Source organism: Anopheles merus, chromosome 3L (assembly GCF_017562075.2).
Source record: "Anopheles merus strain MAF chromosome 3L, AmerM5.1, whole genome shotgun sequence".
NCBI lineage: Eukaryota > Metazoa > Arthropoda > Insecta > Diptera > Culicidae > Anopheles > Anopheles merus.
Genome location: NC_054085.1, coordinates 737,915 through 755,879, shown reverse-complemented (window position 1 = coordinate 755,879; position 17,965 = coordinate 737,915). Strand labels below are relative to the sequence as shown.

The window sequence follows — 17,965 nt, the reverse complement described above, 5'->3', positions numbered from 1 at the left end:
TTTCGTTCTTAAGCTTGTTATAACACTTACATAATTCTTATGGACAAAAGAATGAAGAATATAAGTTAAAGTGCGTACGCGTCAAATTACCTATGAAAGAGAGCCTAAGTTACTAGCTAGAAGCTATATGTTACAGGGTATCAATGCAAAATGTTATTCGTATTTGTTGTACTGATTACATAAACAGAATTCAGATTTCGTTACATTTAATTACTACCATAGAATCAAGAAGGTTTTTTGTACAGTATTCTTATGGAGTTGCATATTTTATCGTTTAGAGAAATTCAGTGAAATACCAGAAAAAAAACAACAGTACAATAAAAAGTTAATTATATTACAATAAATACTTAGTGTCATCTGAAAGGACATAGTAAAATAATATTTTCTTCTAGCAGATATTGAAGGACTTTTCGCAAATTTAATTCTTCAACACGCACAGCAGCGATTGTTGTCAAAATACTTAAATGAAGGCTGCAACGATCACTCTAAAGAGGAAGATTTGAAGTAATTTTCTAACAATGCCATGATCTCCAAACGACTTTTACGCGCAAGTCCTTGTTTCAACAACTGCTCCCGAAGATCAATTAACTTTGGGCTATCTGTTTCAATGATGGGCAAGCTTAATAGATTTTCGTAAATGTTCTCTATTAACCGAATTGTTTCTTCTTTTTCGTTCTGTGGACCAGCGGGAGTTTTATCACCCGACGGTGCGTTGAACGCAGTATGCAACTGCTTGAATACATGATCCATCATCGCCAAGGTTGATAAACGTTCACAAACTTTCGCGTTGGAATTTTCCTGTATGGCATGGTCCAGGAATTCTACCGAATGTCGCTCGGATAGCTCATCCAGCACTATGTCACGGGTTTTTGAATCATCCGACATTTTTGACGAAAGTTCCTTCGTTAAGCTTCGAATTGTCTTTGTTTTTTCCAACGTTTTTCCAGCCGCAATGTAGCGCTCAAACATATCATCCAGTGAGTAACGGTTCATCACATGCTCCAAAACGGCATCCTCAGAAAGGAAAATGTGTTTACTCTGTGTTTCATTAGATTTTTCTAAAATTTCCGAGAATCCTTGCTGCTTGTTTAATGGATCTAATGTTTTCTGTTCTTTTCCATCGTCTATTTTGATTTCGAATTAGATTTGTTTTCATTTCCATCCACATCCATACAGTCAGAGGAGACCTGCAGCGCGGTCATATTATTCGTACCATCGTGCATCATGAACTCGTGCTCATCCAACGATTCCGGTGAAGATGTTAGCTCCTCTTCCTCACCTTCCATATTCTCGTCATTCGGTGCATTCTCTGAGATCGCGGCATCCATTTTCTTTGCTGCATTTGTCTGCTCGTTGGTAAAGTTTTGCAGTTCTGAAATGCTATCTGATTTGCTTTTACGTCTCATCAGAAACTTTGCCCTATCAGCTGACGACATAATGTTGCTGTTTAGTTGCAGACTGCGACTCACTGATGCTGGACGACACTCTTCCACTTGTCGAATGTATTCCTTGGTAAGAGATACAGGAGGATCGTGAAAGCTTACGCGTTTTCGCTTGTTAATCGGTGAATCAATATCATCACCACTCTCATCTTGGTTGTGCCTACGTTTCAGTATGCTACCTGCTGGCGATGCTTGTGGTGAAGGAAGTACTTTCGAGAAAACCAAGTACTGAGATGGATTATTATGACTCATTTCCTCTCTTTCTTTCAACGTTTCTAAGGCTGGGCTGTCATCAACAGGTGCTGAAGAAGCGGCACTCCCTACAATGGCTCTCTTGCGCATCATGAGACGGTTTGCAGTTGCTGATGATTGGCCTCCCTTCGGTGTCGATGCATTTTGGGGAGGAGTGTTCGGTTTTGGAGATTGATCGGTTTGTTGGTTGCGGATCAAATTGATCAGCTGTGCACCACGCCCACCCATACCGATCATACTTGTCCTTGGACTTCGTGGAATAGAGGGCTGCTGCTGACGGCGAGCTTTAAGTCCACTACTCGACCCTGAAGGAGTCTGCGGTGTTGGGTCGGGCTTAGTGCGACGGGACATAAGAGGTGTTTGAACGGATGTGTTGCTGGTTGGAATTATTTCCCGTTCTCTGCCAACAATACGTCCAGATGAACGTCTATCAGCGCTACCGGCCAACTCTCCACTATCCACGCATTTAGTCATGGTACCTTTCTCTTCCGATATTGGAGAAATATTCAATGTACTATTCAACAAATCGGCATTCCTATCTTCCACACCGGCAAGATCTGGCGATGATACTATGCTACGATTGAGTGACTTATTCAGCGGCTCCATCTCCTCGTCCAAATTCTTAATAGGAGAAAGTTGTTCCATGCCAAGTTCTGATTGTTCACGGGTGGATTGCTCTACAGATATCATCGGTTGTTCTGGGCACACCTTAGGGGTGCAATCTGCATTCGTATCTACATGCGTGGCAGGATTAAGGTGTGATGCACGATGTTCTTCGGATGGCTGTGATTGCTGTGCATTGCAGCTAGAAAGTTTCTCGTCGTTTTGCGTTACCATCGCTGAGCTGATGGGATGAGAGATGTCTTTTGGTTCACTTCCATCGACGTCCTGCAATGGCTTTCCGAGGTTTACAATCGGTTCCAACACAACTAATGGACTGAACCGTGCAACCTTGGGGCTAGACAAACCGCTCCGATTCTCAACTAGTTTACATTCATCTTTGTCATTAGTGTTGCTGTTCGACGTGCTACCGATCTGTAGCGCTTCTCTCATTGCGTTATTGCAGGCATCATTAGTGTTTTTCGACGGCGTACCTTTGCACATTATTTCTTGCTTATGCATTGATCTGGAGGGACTGTATAATAATGTTGCCACATTCTTGTTTTCCAACATTTTCTTTGGCGAAAAAGCAACCAACTTGCCAATGTTCTGCTTGTTATCTTCCAGAGACAGCCGAGAGGAGCGTCTGTTTGGAGACAGCATAACAGTTTGACTTGTTACTACAGCATTTTGTTGTTCACAAGCAGAACTCGTTGAAGAACTTTGGTGGTGTGTTTCAGGTTTCCTAGTGCTTTCATCGCAGCTAATCCCTTTTTTAGGTGATTCTTTTGTTTCTGCCGGTACAGTTACCCCAGTTTCTTTCTTTTGATTCGGAAGTACAGAATTGTCTGAATCATTATTTTGTACGTCGTTTACTTTAGTGCCTGAGCTAGTGTCAGAAGCATTCAATTCTTTGATGGGCGATAGAAGAGGGGTTTCGTCTTGCAGCGTGATCTCTTCAGTTTGCTTCATTTCTGTGCTTGGCGCCGATGGGGCGATTGTTTTTTCTTTCGGTTCTTGAGCATTAGGCTTAGCAAAGGAAGTTCTTCTGTTAGTCGTTTCTGATGAGTCGGATTGAGAAGATTCGATTACATCATCCGATACATCAGCTTTGGATTGATGTTGACTCGACGAAGACGGCGTTGAGTTGGTAGCTTGTTCGTCGTTTTCAAACTTTAACAGTTTTCTAGACATTCGCCTTTCTCGTTGTTGTGATCCTTTCGATTTAACTGCCTTTGACGCAGAAGCACTCTTAGTGTCTCGGTTTATAATTTCACCATTATTTCTTTTTTTCTCGTTCCCCATTTTTTGACTCGACATACTTTTCCGTCTTGTGGTTCTCGTTTCCAATGATTCCGAATGCCGCGTGCGCGACAAATTCATCACATTAAGATTTTTACCTTCCACTGTGTCGATGCGCAGTTGATCTAAAATGGATTTTCTTCTGTTTTGTTGCTTTTCGGCCGCCTTATCTTCTTCTGATTCGGTTTGCCCCTCCTTTTCTAAGGATGTTACTGATTGGTCACGCAGAACATTCCCATTGTTGTTTTCTTTATCTAAACGGTGCGTGTTGGAATCACATGCACTGTCCGTTGTCGTCGATATAAGTGGATCGCTTTCTACTATCGATACAGTTTCTATGATTTCTGTTGCTGGAATACTGCTTTCTACCGGGTTTGGAGGCGCGTTGTCAACAGTGGTGACAGCAACGGTAGCTTTAGTACGTTCCTGTTTTAACGAAGCAACACCCTTACTTGGTGTCCACGGTTTTATAACGAAACTGTCTTGCGATTGGCTCATATCGTTGTACAATGCAGGAATATCTGTTCGCTTCTCCATCATTTTTTCCCGTTGATGTTCGGTTAGCATTTCCGGTTGGAACTTCCATACCTTTTCTATCACCACGAATTCATCGTCAGGTGTTTTACGTGTTGGAGTTTTGGTGTTGCTAATGTTACCTTCACAGGCCATCATACGCTTTTTCATTTCCGCAGTTTTCCAACCCTTTTTTAAATCCTCTGGTAAATCTAATAAGGTCTTGAGTAACATTTTATAATTCCATTTCACATCATTGGACTGAGAGATCAAATCGGTAGCCATTTCCTTCAAAAGCATTTTGTTGGTTACAACTTTAAGTGTTTTTTTCACTTCGTTCATAGCCAACCCATTTTCATTCGAAACCAGCTCGTTAATTGCATTCCTTATCGGTAAAACCAAGATCAATATGTCTCTGGCGTCAAATTTCTCCAAAAGTTCCCGGAAGCAACGTACCATTACCTCCACGCGATCCAGATTCGATTTGTAGGCGAGCCCTTTTCTAGAAACATCTTTAAAAAGCTCCAACACTTTTACGGGTGGACTTGTAGATTCAAAGTGCGCTGGCAGTGACTGTATTATGTAACAGAAGAAATCTGCCAGAACTGCGAGATTGTAACCATGCTTTGCGACCGTCATGGCTTTTATCATTTCGCAGAATGTATTTTTTAATTCACAACATGTTGAGTCATGCTTTACCACTTCATCATACAGCTTAGTCCAGAGTTCCTTCACGTTCTCAACTAAAAGTAGCTGGTCATATTCCAATGGGTACAGTAAAAAGGACATCACTGTGGTTTGATGAGCTAAAAATCCTTCCGAATCGTCACTCATTTGATCAACAAGATGATTTCCCAACAGTATGTAAATGCGAGTTCGTATCGTGCGAAACTGAATGCTGTTATTGGTACTGTTTTTGTCTTGATGGGAAATGTATTGGATAGTTTTCTGAAGCATGTCCCAATATGCGTTTTTAACGGAGTATCCTTTCAGATCAAATAAGCAGTTTGTTATTTCTTCACTTTTCCTGTAAGACAATAAGTGGATTTGTTTGGTGAGTTAGATAAAAAAAATAAAAATATGTAGAACAAATTTAACTTTTTACATTAAAAAAATTAATACGGAGAACAGCATCACAGAACTAATCAAGACGATTTTTTCAAACTTTTTTAAAATAAAAATATACTCACGAATCAGGAATCGGAAGCTGAGAGTTCAACACAAATGGCATAATCATTTGATAATTAAACATCAACTGCTCTGGTGAATCGTATCCAATTTTGACGTGAAGTAAATCACTCTCCGCAATAGTTAGCAATGTATCATACAGTAGATCACGAAGGGCAGTGTCGTGCTTGGAGTTAAGACACTGTAATAACAACAACAAAAACAGTCCCATGTGAAATTAAAATCTCCATTCGGGTATATAACACCGCAACGGGATGGGTGGATTTTCATACCAGTTTTAAAAGCGCGTTCATGTCCTCTTTGATCCACTGCAACATATCATTTTTGGAATCGTTTTTTCATTTTGAATGCGTCTTATCAAATTATTCCAAACACATCTGTTAACTGCCCTATAATCAAGATGCTGCATTTCTGAGAGCAGCACAGTACACTCAATACAGGAATCAATTATTAACTTTGCTTTTGTCGAAAAAAGCATATCAGAAATGGCCATTTCAGTTTGAGGGAATTCAAAAGAAAGTGTTGAACCACTATTGTCCGGACAGGTAAGTAGCGTTTTACAAATGTCCGTGGCTGGTCCTAGAAGATGAATTAACGCAATGCCTGATAGCTGTTTGATAGACTGATACCTGCAATAAATTAATTTAAAAAAAAAAGTTAAACTCGAGTGCAATTTTGCAAACATCTTGATTTACTTACATTTTACCCGGAGCACCGAGCTCTTTATATGATTCATCAAAATAGTAGCATAAGGGCGTCTTAAATGAAGGTCCAAAACAGAAGTAAATAAAAGGTTCAAAAATCGTTTCGGCCATAGTATCCAATTGCGAACGTAGTTGGCATAGCAGGTACCACCAGATGTCAAATTTTTTCAATGCAATTGTTTCCGTTTTGGATTTGGAGCTTTTCAGCGGAATGCATATCAACTTCACCCGTTTAGGTATGTTGATCTGTTTGTTATTGGCAAAGATTTCAACCAGTAACCTCCAGCAATCAAATGATTGTTCCCGGATTGATAACTCTGGAGAACGAAATCCAGCTTCAACGATCGATAAGAACATGTTTATGATTGTCGAACCCTGGCAAAGATCTCGATTCATAATTCGCACCAGAACCGACCATACCCGATGCCAGTTAGGATCCTTCTCGCTGCGGGCTATATCCAGCAAGGATGTGTATTCCTTGCTGACTATCTCTCGTAATTCACTCCATGATGAATGATCTTGATAGTCCGTGGCACGGATGTGGACCACAGCAGACTCAAATGCATCCAGAGCTAGCTCTCTCGTTTTAGTAGACTTTTCTTCGAACATCAGGCGCCCAACATCGATGAGCCAAAATTTAAGTTCATCCTTTTCGATGCTGCGCTTTTTGTCGCATTCTTTCTTGCCGGATTCTTCCGCTGCGGTACAACATACTGTTTTAAGCTCGTTCAAGATGCTATCAAGTTCATCATAGGATGCCAAACGTAGAGCTTCTCGTAGACGATCATAAAGCTCATGGCCAGGTAGGGAGTGGTGGTGGCTTGGAGTCATCTTTTCACACGTTTACAGTTCCCGGCCTCTCTGGAAAAGTGGAATTAGCAACTGCGAATGAAAGCAATCTGCGAGTGTTGTAAGATTCATTTGCACAGTAAAGGATTGCTTCAAAGATTGAAAACATTAGATAGCTAAAATCTAATTCGACCATTCGGTCTTAACATTGCTTCAGTCATGTATGATGAAAAGAAAACAAAGGATGGAACCTTCTCTTTCACACTACCACCGTACCCAGTCCTACAACCATCTTCAAGGCACCTTTTAAAAACACCTCTTGCAAGCTAATAAAACCGATACCTTCGACATTGTTTCAATTACCTATGCTTCGGGAAATAGAAGAACTATTACAATCCACAGAATTCGTTGTTTTAACCACGTAAAAACAAAATTATTTCCACTGCTATTACAATCCGCACTATCAGGCAGTAAACAATTATTGGCGCGCATCAGCTGCAATAAACACAAGGTTTACTGAAGTTAGAAGTTAGAACAGATATCTTTACCTTTCTGCTATGCAGTTTTCGAACATTCCCAAGTAACACTGTTTCTACACGACACCTTTTTTGCGATAGGCGCTAGTAAAACGTCAATTTAAAAAAGACCGCAAGCGCAGTTGCATTTTGGATCTATGACAGTGGTCGGCAAAGTCCGGCCCGCGGGCCAAATGCGGCCCACTGCAACTTTCAATCCGGCCCGCGAAAGGATTTGACTGATTTTGAAAGATGGGAAGAAACGATTCGTACACAAATTACTGAAGATCTGATAGAATAACATTTTATACCATCGTACTTTTTCAACTTAAATTAAAGAACTATGGAATGAGGGCGGTGGCAACGCTCATCCGATGCGATTTTATCGGACGCTTCTGTCAAACACTATTTCGGCTCATATTGCGAAAATTCGAATGATTTGAATTGTTAAACCATTATAAAAAAATTATTTGATATTGTTCCTACATAAACTGCATGATTGCATTGACAGATAAAATCGGATGCGACAATCCGACGGAATCAATTTTTTTTATTCCGTCGTACGACGAAATCGCACGTCCGACGTTATCTGTCAGATCCCATATAAATCTCGTCCGATAAAATCGCATCGGATGAGCGCTGCCACGGGCCTGACGGACCGTGCATTATGTTCGATCCCGAGGTCAATATCCCCATAACTTTTGCATGAAAAAATATGCTATTTTCTGGCTGGCTGTAGAAAAAAAAACTAGGAAAAATAATTTCTTTACATTTACATCTATTAAAAGGGAATTATTTAAGCTTACTTGTACAAATAAGATCAAGACTTTGCGAATTGCATTTCGTCAGTTATTAGGAATTTTTACCATGGTGGACGAAGACATGCATGATTTAAGTAATACCTTCGATTTTCGTCAATTCCTCCTAAGTTTTCGCTACAAAATTGTTAGAGTAGAGTTTTTGCATCACTTTGCTGCAGAAAAAAAATCAATGGGACACAGGTGACGGATGTTGGACCAGTTTGCGGACTATGGTATTATATAGAAAATTCTGTCGAAATTCACCAGAAATGATTGCATTGAGTTTTCGAGTAATTGTTTGCCACTGCGAAGCTAGTGGATGCGATTTCTAATTCCTGATGAGTTTATTCATGTTTCCCAGGTATTATTTTACTGTTTGGTGGGTTGCATCGATCTCCCGATTCAGCTAACGCAGTAATGTAGCCACTTGTCCCTCTGTCTTCATTTTAGCTTCATTTGGAACCTCAAAAATGAATCTGGGATTTCTTTCGATGCTTTGATTGTTGTCTAATAGTGCCAAGATATTGGCGACCAAAATGCCGAAACTGGTATACACGACGTCCACAAACTTCACAAGGCCCGAATAGAAATCACAGTGCCCAATTGAAGGTTTACGTCGCCCGAAAAAGTATTTACGGCGACCGATAACGCTTTGACGACGCTCGATTGGCTAGGTAAACCCTGTATTACCTATCGCATTGCTTGATATCATTAACCAATTATTTTGTTTCTAAAATTTTATATTGTAATAATTAAATCACAATAACAGAAAAACCACATTCTCCTGGCCCGCGGCTTTAGATCATTTACTAAAGTTGGCCCTTTGTCTCAAAAGTTTGCCGACCGCTGATCTATGAGACTACTGCTTCTATGATCCTCCCTTCGGCGAGTGAAATCCAAACTAGTGATGGGTAAAGTTGGCAAAAATCCGAAGTCGACTCCGATCCGACTCCGATAAATTCGGAATTGACTCCGGAAGGTAGGTTCGCGCTGCAATATCCGGAGTCCGTACGACTCCGGACGATTCCGAACGACTCCGACTCCGGGCGGATCTAGTGGTTCCATTTTGCCGGAGTCGGAATCGAACATACAATAGTCGAAGTCGGATCGGAGTCGTGGGTGCGCTCCATACAGCACATCACTAATCCAAACGAAATTGATGTAAGCAAACTTCTGGTGCGCCAAACATCAATTTTACACAAATTAAATTAAAAGTCGGGGGAGATTGACCGTACTCACTAGCGTAATTTCTATGTTCACTAGCGCATGTGGTGGCAGCTGGTGCAAGCTTTTTATGGTAATCGATGTGAATCGATCATTCGAGCCGGATCTCAAAATCAAATACAGTAGAACGTCGATTTTCCGGAGACGGATTAACCGGTGGGCGCCTTAACCGTGCACATAAATTTGACAGTTGGTCTATAGTCACCGACAAACCGACGTGACACTGGCGTTACAAAAGAGTCCCACACGAAAGTACTGTCATTTGCATGTGAGGCGAACACTCCTGTCAAAGTAAGCTCTGTTCACTGCTGCTTCGATGTAAACAACTTTTCAAAGTACAAATTGCGAAGGAATTGTGAGGCAAAATTTTGTGAAAATTTTTGGACAAAACACCCAGGAAAATCGTTTTATAAGTTTCCAAATCAATGCAAAAGATGTAACCGCAGGACTCCACACAGCATAACACGGAGCGCAACATAACAACTGACAACTGCCAAACGCCTCAGAAAACGCTTTATAGCCGGTACCATGTTTTGAATATCCTTAGTAGGCCGCTCATTTCTCGTTGAAATGCTACCAACCTACTGCCATGACCCACAGTTAATGAAACGCTTTACCTCCTTTCCCAAACGTTTTTTGAAGCGTTTGGCAGCTGTCAGTTGTTATGTTGCGCTCCGTGTTATGCTGTGTGGAGTCCTGCGGTAAGAAGTAATTAAAACAATGCGCATTGGAATTTGCGGAGAAAAACAAAAAGGGGATTTCGCAGTTCTTCCTTTGTGTCAGTGTAGTAGGCGAATCATTACCCAAGTGCCACAAATCCACTAAACGACCACTAAACGGCTTCTAAACGACTCAAGTTCTCTACCTAAACGGAATATAGAAAGACTTCGTTTAGCAGACGCCAAACGACTCATGCATTCTAAAAATAGCAAAAAAGCTGGTGGCGCTATCTGTTGGTGGGATACCCCAACCAGTTGAGCTTCATCGCTTGGAGGAGAGCTTTCTCATTTCCTCTGTACTGTTGTATGGTTTTGCATTGAAGTTATGCATCGCTAGAGCTAGAACGGCGATACGATTGTTTAAATACTAAACTCCAACGGAAACCACCAGCACTGAAGCAACCCAAGCGCCACAGATTAAGCTTAAACGACTGGAAAATTGAATATCCATAGGAAAAAAATGAAAGCTTCACAGCTTCATTGGTTTGATCAATAGATGGCGTATTACAACTAATCATTATATTGCTATCCTGTTCTTGCAATGTGTTTCGACAAGTTTCATCTTATCATAACCTATATAGCCTTATAACTTTCTGAGCAAAAATCTATGTGAATGGTCGTGTGGTCAGATACGTGGGTATCAACACCAACGACCATAACTCAATTCTCACTTGCTTCAGTACTGGTGGTTTCCGTTGGAGTTTAGTAATTAAACAATTGTATCGCCGTTCTAGTTCTAGCGATGCATAACTTCAATGCGAAACCATACAACAGTACAGAGGAAATGAGAAAGCTCTCCTCCAAGCGATGAAACTCAACTGGTTGGGGTATCCCACCAACAGATAGCGCCACCAGCTTTTTTGCTATTTTTAGAATGAATGAGTCGTTTGCCGTCTGCTAAACGAAGTCTTTCTATATTCCGTTTAGGTAGAGAACTTGAGTCGTTTAGAAGCCGTTTAGTGGTCGTTTAGTGGATTTGTGGCACTTGGGAAGGCGCTAGTGTATTTTCATTTGAAATAAGGAGACAACTTTTGAAGCTCATTTTTTCGAAGTGTCACGTCGGTTTGTCGGTGCTATAGTGGCGAACATTTTCTGCGATGATCCGGTTAGCAAAAACATTTGTTGTGCAGCAATCTAGTGTCTAGTGACATTTTTAACTTCATTTTTGACAAAAGACAATAGTTAAATATATTGTTATTGATTCAAAAAATATTCTACTAGTGATTTATCGATTAGTTTAATATTAATTTCTAGTAAAACTAGTGAATTTTATATCTTTTGTATGAATTTGACATTTCTCGGACCATTATTCGTGTAAATCGTTCAACCGGCTTTCGCCCGGTCTCAAGCTGCCCGGATAATCGCTGTTCTACTGTCGATACTTTTTTCATCGTTTTTTTTGTCACGAAAATGGCTGAAATGCATGAAGAACATATGCATCTACCTTTTACAAAACTTGTCTCGTCCGAATTAAGTAATAAACATAGAAAAATAACTTTCTAAGAATATTAGAATTCCACGTTAAATTGAAAAATATTTGATCATTTTATTTCTCCGGTTGCCTTGTGCCCTGCCGTTGTATGGCAACAGCGATATTTGCTCATCGCCAAGATGTGTAGTCTTTATATTCGAAAATGCAGCTTATTTTATTGCAGTTTATTTATCTCGGTCGCGGTTTTGACGCAATCTGTCATTCATCATCAGCACATGTCATTTCATCAATCGTAAGAGACCTCTACCTATTCATTATTCTTGTGTTTACAAATATGAAAGTGTCGTGATTGGTGAATAGAAAATTATTTCAATGTAAATTGCCGGTAGAATTGTAAGTATTTACCTATTTACCTTTTTTTATTTAATTATTCACTTGGATATCGGCAAACAAATTTGAATATCATAATATCAAATTGAATATTAGATTTGTTAGGCTCAATTATTAATCAAATAAATTCTCTTTTACTATGTTGTACATTTCTTACAGTGAAAAAGTGGTGCGTTATTAGTGCTATTCATACGTAAGTGATATTGCAAATCTTTGAATAAAACATTTCCTTGTTAATTTTGTATAGTGGTTCCTGGAAATGCACAAGATAGCTTGGTATTGCACGTAGCGCTTGTTGTGCCGAATCGGCTGTTATTTTTATGCCACTAACACCATCTGGAATCGTGGAATTGTGAGTGAACTATTTTTCGTTTTATTTGCCTACACGGATACCGTCGCCTCCCTAGCGTTGTATTCATCGTGCGCTACACATGGTTTTTCCATCATCCGGCACCACATGCAACAGATTCCCCCAGCATGCAGATGACTGGCACTGTGAGCAAAATGAATCGCTCCCCCCCTCCCCCCCCCCTACTCTCGTGTTCTCAGTCGAAAATAATGAAAGAATTTGTGTTGGGTTATTTTTTACCAATTTCCTTCTTTTATCTAGAAAATATGGCTTAAAATGCCGTGTTGCTTTGTAGCATTTTCTAAACAAACATTAACCTACAGTAACATAAAGAAAGCAAGAATTTACAGCAAAAGTACTTTCAAAATGTTAGCGATTTAATGAAAGGAAAGTGCAAGTTTTTCCCGTTACAGTGTATAGCAAGATACGCTTATCGCTCCAAGAGCCGGCAGTAATAACACCAATACAAACGGGTCGCATTACATCAGCATAGGCGTTCATGCGGTGAAGAGTCATATTCTGCTGCATGTCGCTTTGGCCATTGGCCGACCGATGTTTGAATCGACGAAGTTTTCTTCTCGTCTTGGTTTACTTCCGCATATGCTCATTTAACCCGTCTATCGTCTCCCGTGGACCGCCGACGCAACGTGGTTTATGTTTATTTGAAGAAGCAGTACAGAATTTAGTTTTAGTTCAGCATCCACACAAGGCACATCAGAACGGTGTTAATTCTGTTACACGTCCAGGCCTCGCCATTGTCGTTATTGTAATGTGATTATGAATAGATTTAACCTATAAAAGGAGTTCTATTCTGTGGTAAACCCTAAGTTCGTGTGACTCAATATAGAGACTTAATATAGTAAGTTCTATTCCACATTATTTGCATCCTTCTGGTTATTGGACAGTCTGATTTACGGGATATGACGTGGCCTAATTTGACACACTGTTTTAACGTTTATGGCGCTCTTTACTAAATGGTCGAGGCTTAGTGATGTTTAGAATTGACATTGGTTTTTTTTCTGAAGCTGGTACCAATTGTTACTTTAAAATATACTTTTTTGTGAAACAACAATGATCATATGGTTATTTTCGTTATCGATTGCTACACATGTAATAAAAATGAAGTTAACACATTTCTAGTTCTAATGCTAGGAGATCATCCATTTTCTTTGGCCGTTTCCAGCATTCTAAGGCGAATTGCACGCAAACGGAAACTACACCCGAAAAAGTCCATCCTAAACAATAACTATGAAAACGATGTTCGTATTCGCAATGAGCATCTGCTTGTTGTTTAACTACGCCGTGTCTGCTATCCCAAAGCCGGAGGAAAAACGAGTGCTGGATCATGATCCCCTAAGTCATGCGCAACATTATCAAAACGATGAGCATAACAAACAGTACGATCACGAAGCATTTCTCGGCGAAGATGCTAAAACGTTTGATCAACTCGAAGCGGACGAAAGCAGAAGACGCTTGGGGTAAGTAAACGCGAGCCGACGGACAATGGTAAGCTCGGATAGATGTGAATTAATCGCGTAATCACGTCGCGCCGCGTAGCATGCATTAAAGTGCAGCAATTGTGTCGCTAATTGGTTAAAATGATTTCACTATTTCGCCAGACTCATCGTAGATAAAATAGACAGAGACAATGATGGCTTCGTTAATATGTCTGAGCTGAAAGCGTGGATTCAGTACACGCAGAGGCGCTACATCGACGATGATGTCAACCGTCAGTGGAAGACGCATAATCCGAACAACACGGAGAAGGTGCACTGGGACACATACCGCAAGAATGTGTATGGATTTCTGGACGAGCTTGCGGCGCAGGAACCGGACCATCCGAGCGATGAACATTTTTCCTATCGCACTATGATGAAGCGCGACCGACGCCGCTGGAGCATTGCGGATCGTGACGGAGATGATGAACTCACGAGGGAAGAGTTTACCGATTTTCTACATCCCGAGGAAAGCAGTCACATGCGCGACGTTGTAGTAACGGAGACCATCGAGGACATTGATAAGGATAGTGACGGAAAGGTGTCAGTCGAAGAGTACATTGGTGATATGTATCGGCAAGGTGAACAGAATGAAGAAGAACCGGATTGGGTGAAACACGAACGCGAAACCTTTACCAACTTCCGGTACGTATGGTTACAGAAATAAAGGTACGAAACCATCTTACCCTGTTGTTATTGCATTGCAGTGACAAAAATAAGGATGGCTTCATGGACAACCAGGAGGTGAAAGATTGGATCACTCCGGCGGACTTTGACCATGCGGAAGCCGAAGCCCGTCATTTGATCTACGAGGCAGACTCTGACGCAGATGAAAAGCTAACAAAGGACGAAATTATAGAAAAGTACGATCTGTTTGTCGGTTCACAGGCGACTGATTTTGGCGAGGCTTTAACGCGGCACGACGAATTTTAGGCAAAACAAAAAAAGAAATTATGATTCAAGTGTTCCATTCATTCGTGACGAGATGGAATATTTTCGTATACGAATACATATTTCTTTGAATTGATATTTAACAGCGCCATGTCTTAGTGCGATTACGGAAGGCATTCGATTGCGACTGACAAATTTAACATACTCTTTTGTTTGCCATTCAAAAATAGCAAAAGCACTGCTGGTAAAGAAATGTAGTGAATAGGTTTAATAATTATTTCTTCGAAGAATGAGATCTGATCATCGATATGAATATATCGTTCTATGGTGTTCTAACATTTAGTTTAACTATTAATATCTTCTTTACATAGGTTTAACAAATCGTACCATTTATGTTCGCCTTACCTAAAAGCCTTGGGCAAGCTACTAAGATCAACTAAATGTGAAATATATTCAATTTGTAAACAAAATCTAAAAAAATCATGTTTATAATTGAATAAACAACATTGGACCGAATTAAGCGTTTATATCAAATTATTGCCATTAGCTGATCGCTCCTTTGCTGGCTACAATTTGACAAGTGGGTCGAACGACCATCAATCAACAATCACTTGTGTATATTTCAAACCAGAAAGTTGATACCTATAATGTTGTGACTTATAATGTGTTCTTTCCGTGGTTCTTATTGTTCGCATTAAATGAACCGCCATTTCACCATTAGTATGCTGTAAAGAATCGCATACGATTGGAGTCAATATAAGCGAGTTTCTTCATAGATGACAATTTTATTGTTACTTTTAGATTGCAGTTATTATTGAAATCGTATTTACATTGGCTTTCATTACTACATAAGTGTGCGAATTATTGTTAGGTGTAGTTCTCAGGTCAAACTTGTTTTTACATCCGAGTGCAATGTTCTTCTTATAATATTCGATTTGTTAAAAAAAAACCTTTTACACATCACCTATACTTGGAACATGTCATTGCTACTGTGCCTTCTTTTTCATCGTATAGTAACACATACTGGCGCGACTATCCGCATAGCATGTTTACATGTTCTGTGTAAATCGTAATGTATTTACGGGCTGCTACAGCAACTGCAAGTCTCCGAGTTTGTGTTTATTTAGTATTTTATATTAGTCTGCCTAAAATAGTTCTTAGAGTAGCTCTTCGCTTAGTTGTGATTTGAATTACGTGTAAAGCAAGCAAACTGTACATAGTCTGGTCATTTTATTTTCTAATCGTTTGCCTTTGCCAAAGCAAATAGTAAACTGACGTTGCTTAAAACAAATACATACTTGGCGCCGTACTTTTGCTACTACGAGCATAGCATGAAGTACTTGTATTACACCCCTGTACCTAGACAATAATTTAACAGTTTTTACATTACTGTACATGGAACAAAAACCTGAATCTGGGATATGTTTAAAAAGAAGATATAGCAGAACAAAATGTGCAAATGATGGTATTACGATCGAACAATTAAAGCAGTTAAAGAAAAGAAGAAAACAATCAACATTGAAGACCAGTTGTGTCGTTAGAGTAGGTCGCGAGATCTATTAGATAGACGCGTCGGTTTCTATAAGGTCGGGCGTGTTCGATTCCCGTCCGGACATTATTCCCATAGGCAGAACCAACTATCCAGTTATACGGTACTTTTTAAAGGAAAAGTTTATACACTTCTGTATTTGAACGTTACGGAGCGGTGAAGAGGTCTATTGAGGAGTCTGGCGAAATGAAACTGGCGTTGGCTCTTGTAAAACCGGACGCAGCTTGGTTCTCATTCATGCACTACCTTCCGGATACATGGACTCACTGACGATTCCGTTATGGTGTATAATTATGTCAAGTAAGTTTACATTAATCTGGCATCTCTGCGTAGATCATTTGCGCCAAAAAGGAGATACACGTATCTGGAATGTTAACGTGCGTGAAATTGTGGAAAAGAACACGTTGTTCTTTGAACTATTTATTCAACAATTTTTTACTGCGAAAAGCTAAATATGAATTTTTTGAAAACAGTGTAAAGTATTGGACATAGTTATCACTATGCAATGAACTTTTTGTCGACAGTTTTACAAAAATAATGATAAACTAAGGAATGTAATGGGACTCAAAATAATGGGCCATTGGAAAGTTTTCAACGGTACAAAAACATTTAAAAAATAATCAGCACGTACTTTATAATGCAGGACAGTCTTTGGAAGACCGAGATTATAATAGTTATTGGTGATAGTGAGGGCGAAAGTCTTTTCGAATAATTATTTCCTTGCGTATGGACATGTGAAGTCCGTTGATAAACCTTTGATATTTATTATATGCCACCGGATTTGTATTATCTGCGGTACCGTACTTTCCTATTATTTCGCCGTTACGCTGTCATTCGCCAGTGTATTGTGATAAGGCGTTCGCTATCATATTATATAGATAATAAATTGGAGCAAGGAAAGAAGATTGCATTCCTTTTCTCTATAATAAAAAGCATAGGAACGAAATTGAGCCTATGTTCAACCAAGAGAAACTCTTATTTAGTTGCTGTATTCCCTGCTATGAAAACTGTTGGCTCATCTAATTTGACTAGAATTTTCAGTACATAGAGTGCATAGAGTCGCCCTTCAATAATTACGCCCTTCAATAATTACGCCCTTCAATAATTAATTAGTTTGCAACGTAAAAATGCACCAAACTTAACTTTTCCGTTACCGCATTACTGTCGAAACAAAACATTATATTGTGCATCATCAGCACATTTTGGTAATGCCCGAAATCAAACGTCATTGATTGTTGGACATTTCGAACGTTTCTGAATCGGGACTTCCATAGCCACTGGAACCATCGTCTCGATGTGGACCCGGGTTACTTGGATGATGATGATGATGCTGTTGTTGTTGTTGTTGCTGCTGCTGTTGCTGTGGGTGTTGCGGCTGTTGTGTGGAATGTTGCTGCTGAAGATTGGTACTTCCGGGCTGGATTTGATGCATTGAGGACGAAGTAGCTGGTAAGCAGGATGGATGTGATTCGCACGTTGTTGGTGCTATCGACGTTGCCGATGATGTAGTCGCTACCGCAACTGTTGCAGAGGGTTGTTGTTGAGATGGTGATTGTTGGTGCTGCTGTTGTTGTTGGACCAATCCGGCCTTTTCTGTTACGTATGGAGATCGATTAATATTGGTTGGTGGCAAACGTCCGGCACTCGCGAGATGGTTTTCTCCAGTGGGCTAAAGATTTGCATGGATTTCGATTCATTTTAAACAACAGGCAGAGCGCAAAGAAAGGAAAAGAACAAAACATGGACATATTTAATTACGCGAAACATCGTTTAACATTTTTACATTATTTATGATTTTATATAGGGAATG

At 40.0% G+C, this 17,965-nt stretch overlaps 2 protein-coding genes and 1 pseudogene across 5 annotated transcripts; 1 reads left to right on the top strand and 2 right to left on the bottom strand.

Annotated features, from left to right (window-relative positions):
- Window positions 1-1,124: 1,124 nt before the first annotated feature.
- On the bottom strand, window positions 1,125-5,621 carry LOC121598688 (telomere-associated protein RIF1-like). The gene is made up of 3 exons (XM_041925896.1): window positions 5,570-5,621; window positions 5,300-5,478; window positions 1,125-5,136 (listed from the first exon to the last, which is right to left on the bottom strand). The coding sequence occupies exons 1-3, from the start codon at window positions 5,612-5,614 to the stop codon at window positions 1,125-1,127; spliced, it is 4,236 nt and encodes a 1,411-aa protein (XP_041781830.1). The 5' UTR covers window positions 5,615-5,621.
- Window positions 5,622-11,767: 6,146 nt separating this feature from the next.
- LOC121598704 (calumenin-like) lies at window positions 11,768-16,765 on the top strand. Of its 4 annotated transcripts, XM_041925929.1 has the most exons (6): window positions 11,781-11,873; window positions 12,030-12,039; window positions 12,118-12,222; window positions 13,403-13,697; window positions 13,839-14,360; window positions 14,423-16,765. In XM_041925929.1, the coding sequence occupies exons 4-6, from the start codon at window positions 13,468-13,470 to the stop codon at window positions 14,646-14,648; spliced, it is 978 nt and encodes a 325-aa protein (XP_041781863.1). In that variant the 5' UTR covers window positions 11,781-11,873; window positions 12,030-12,039; window positions 12,118-12,222; window positions 13,403-13,467; the 3' UTR covers window positions 14,649-16,765. The 4 variants fall into 4 exon arrangements, with proteins under 4 accessions (XP_041781861.1, XP_041781863.1, XP_041781864.1 ...); XM_041925927.1 differs by lacking the exon at window positions 12,118-12,222 and having other exon boundaries at window positions 11,768-11,873; window positions 12,030-12,063; XM_041925930.1 differs by lacking the exons at window positions 12,030-12,039; window positions 12,118-12,222 and having other exon boundaries at window positions 11,819-11,873.
- A 106-nt stretch (window positions 16,766-16,871) lies between these two features.
- Window positions 16,872-17,965, bottom strand: part of LOC121598703 — a 59,338-nt pseudogene continuing 58,244 nt past the window's right edge.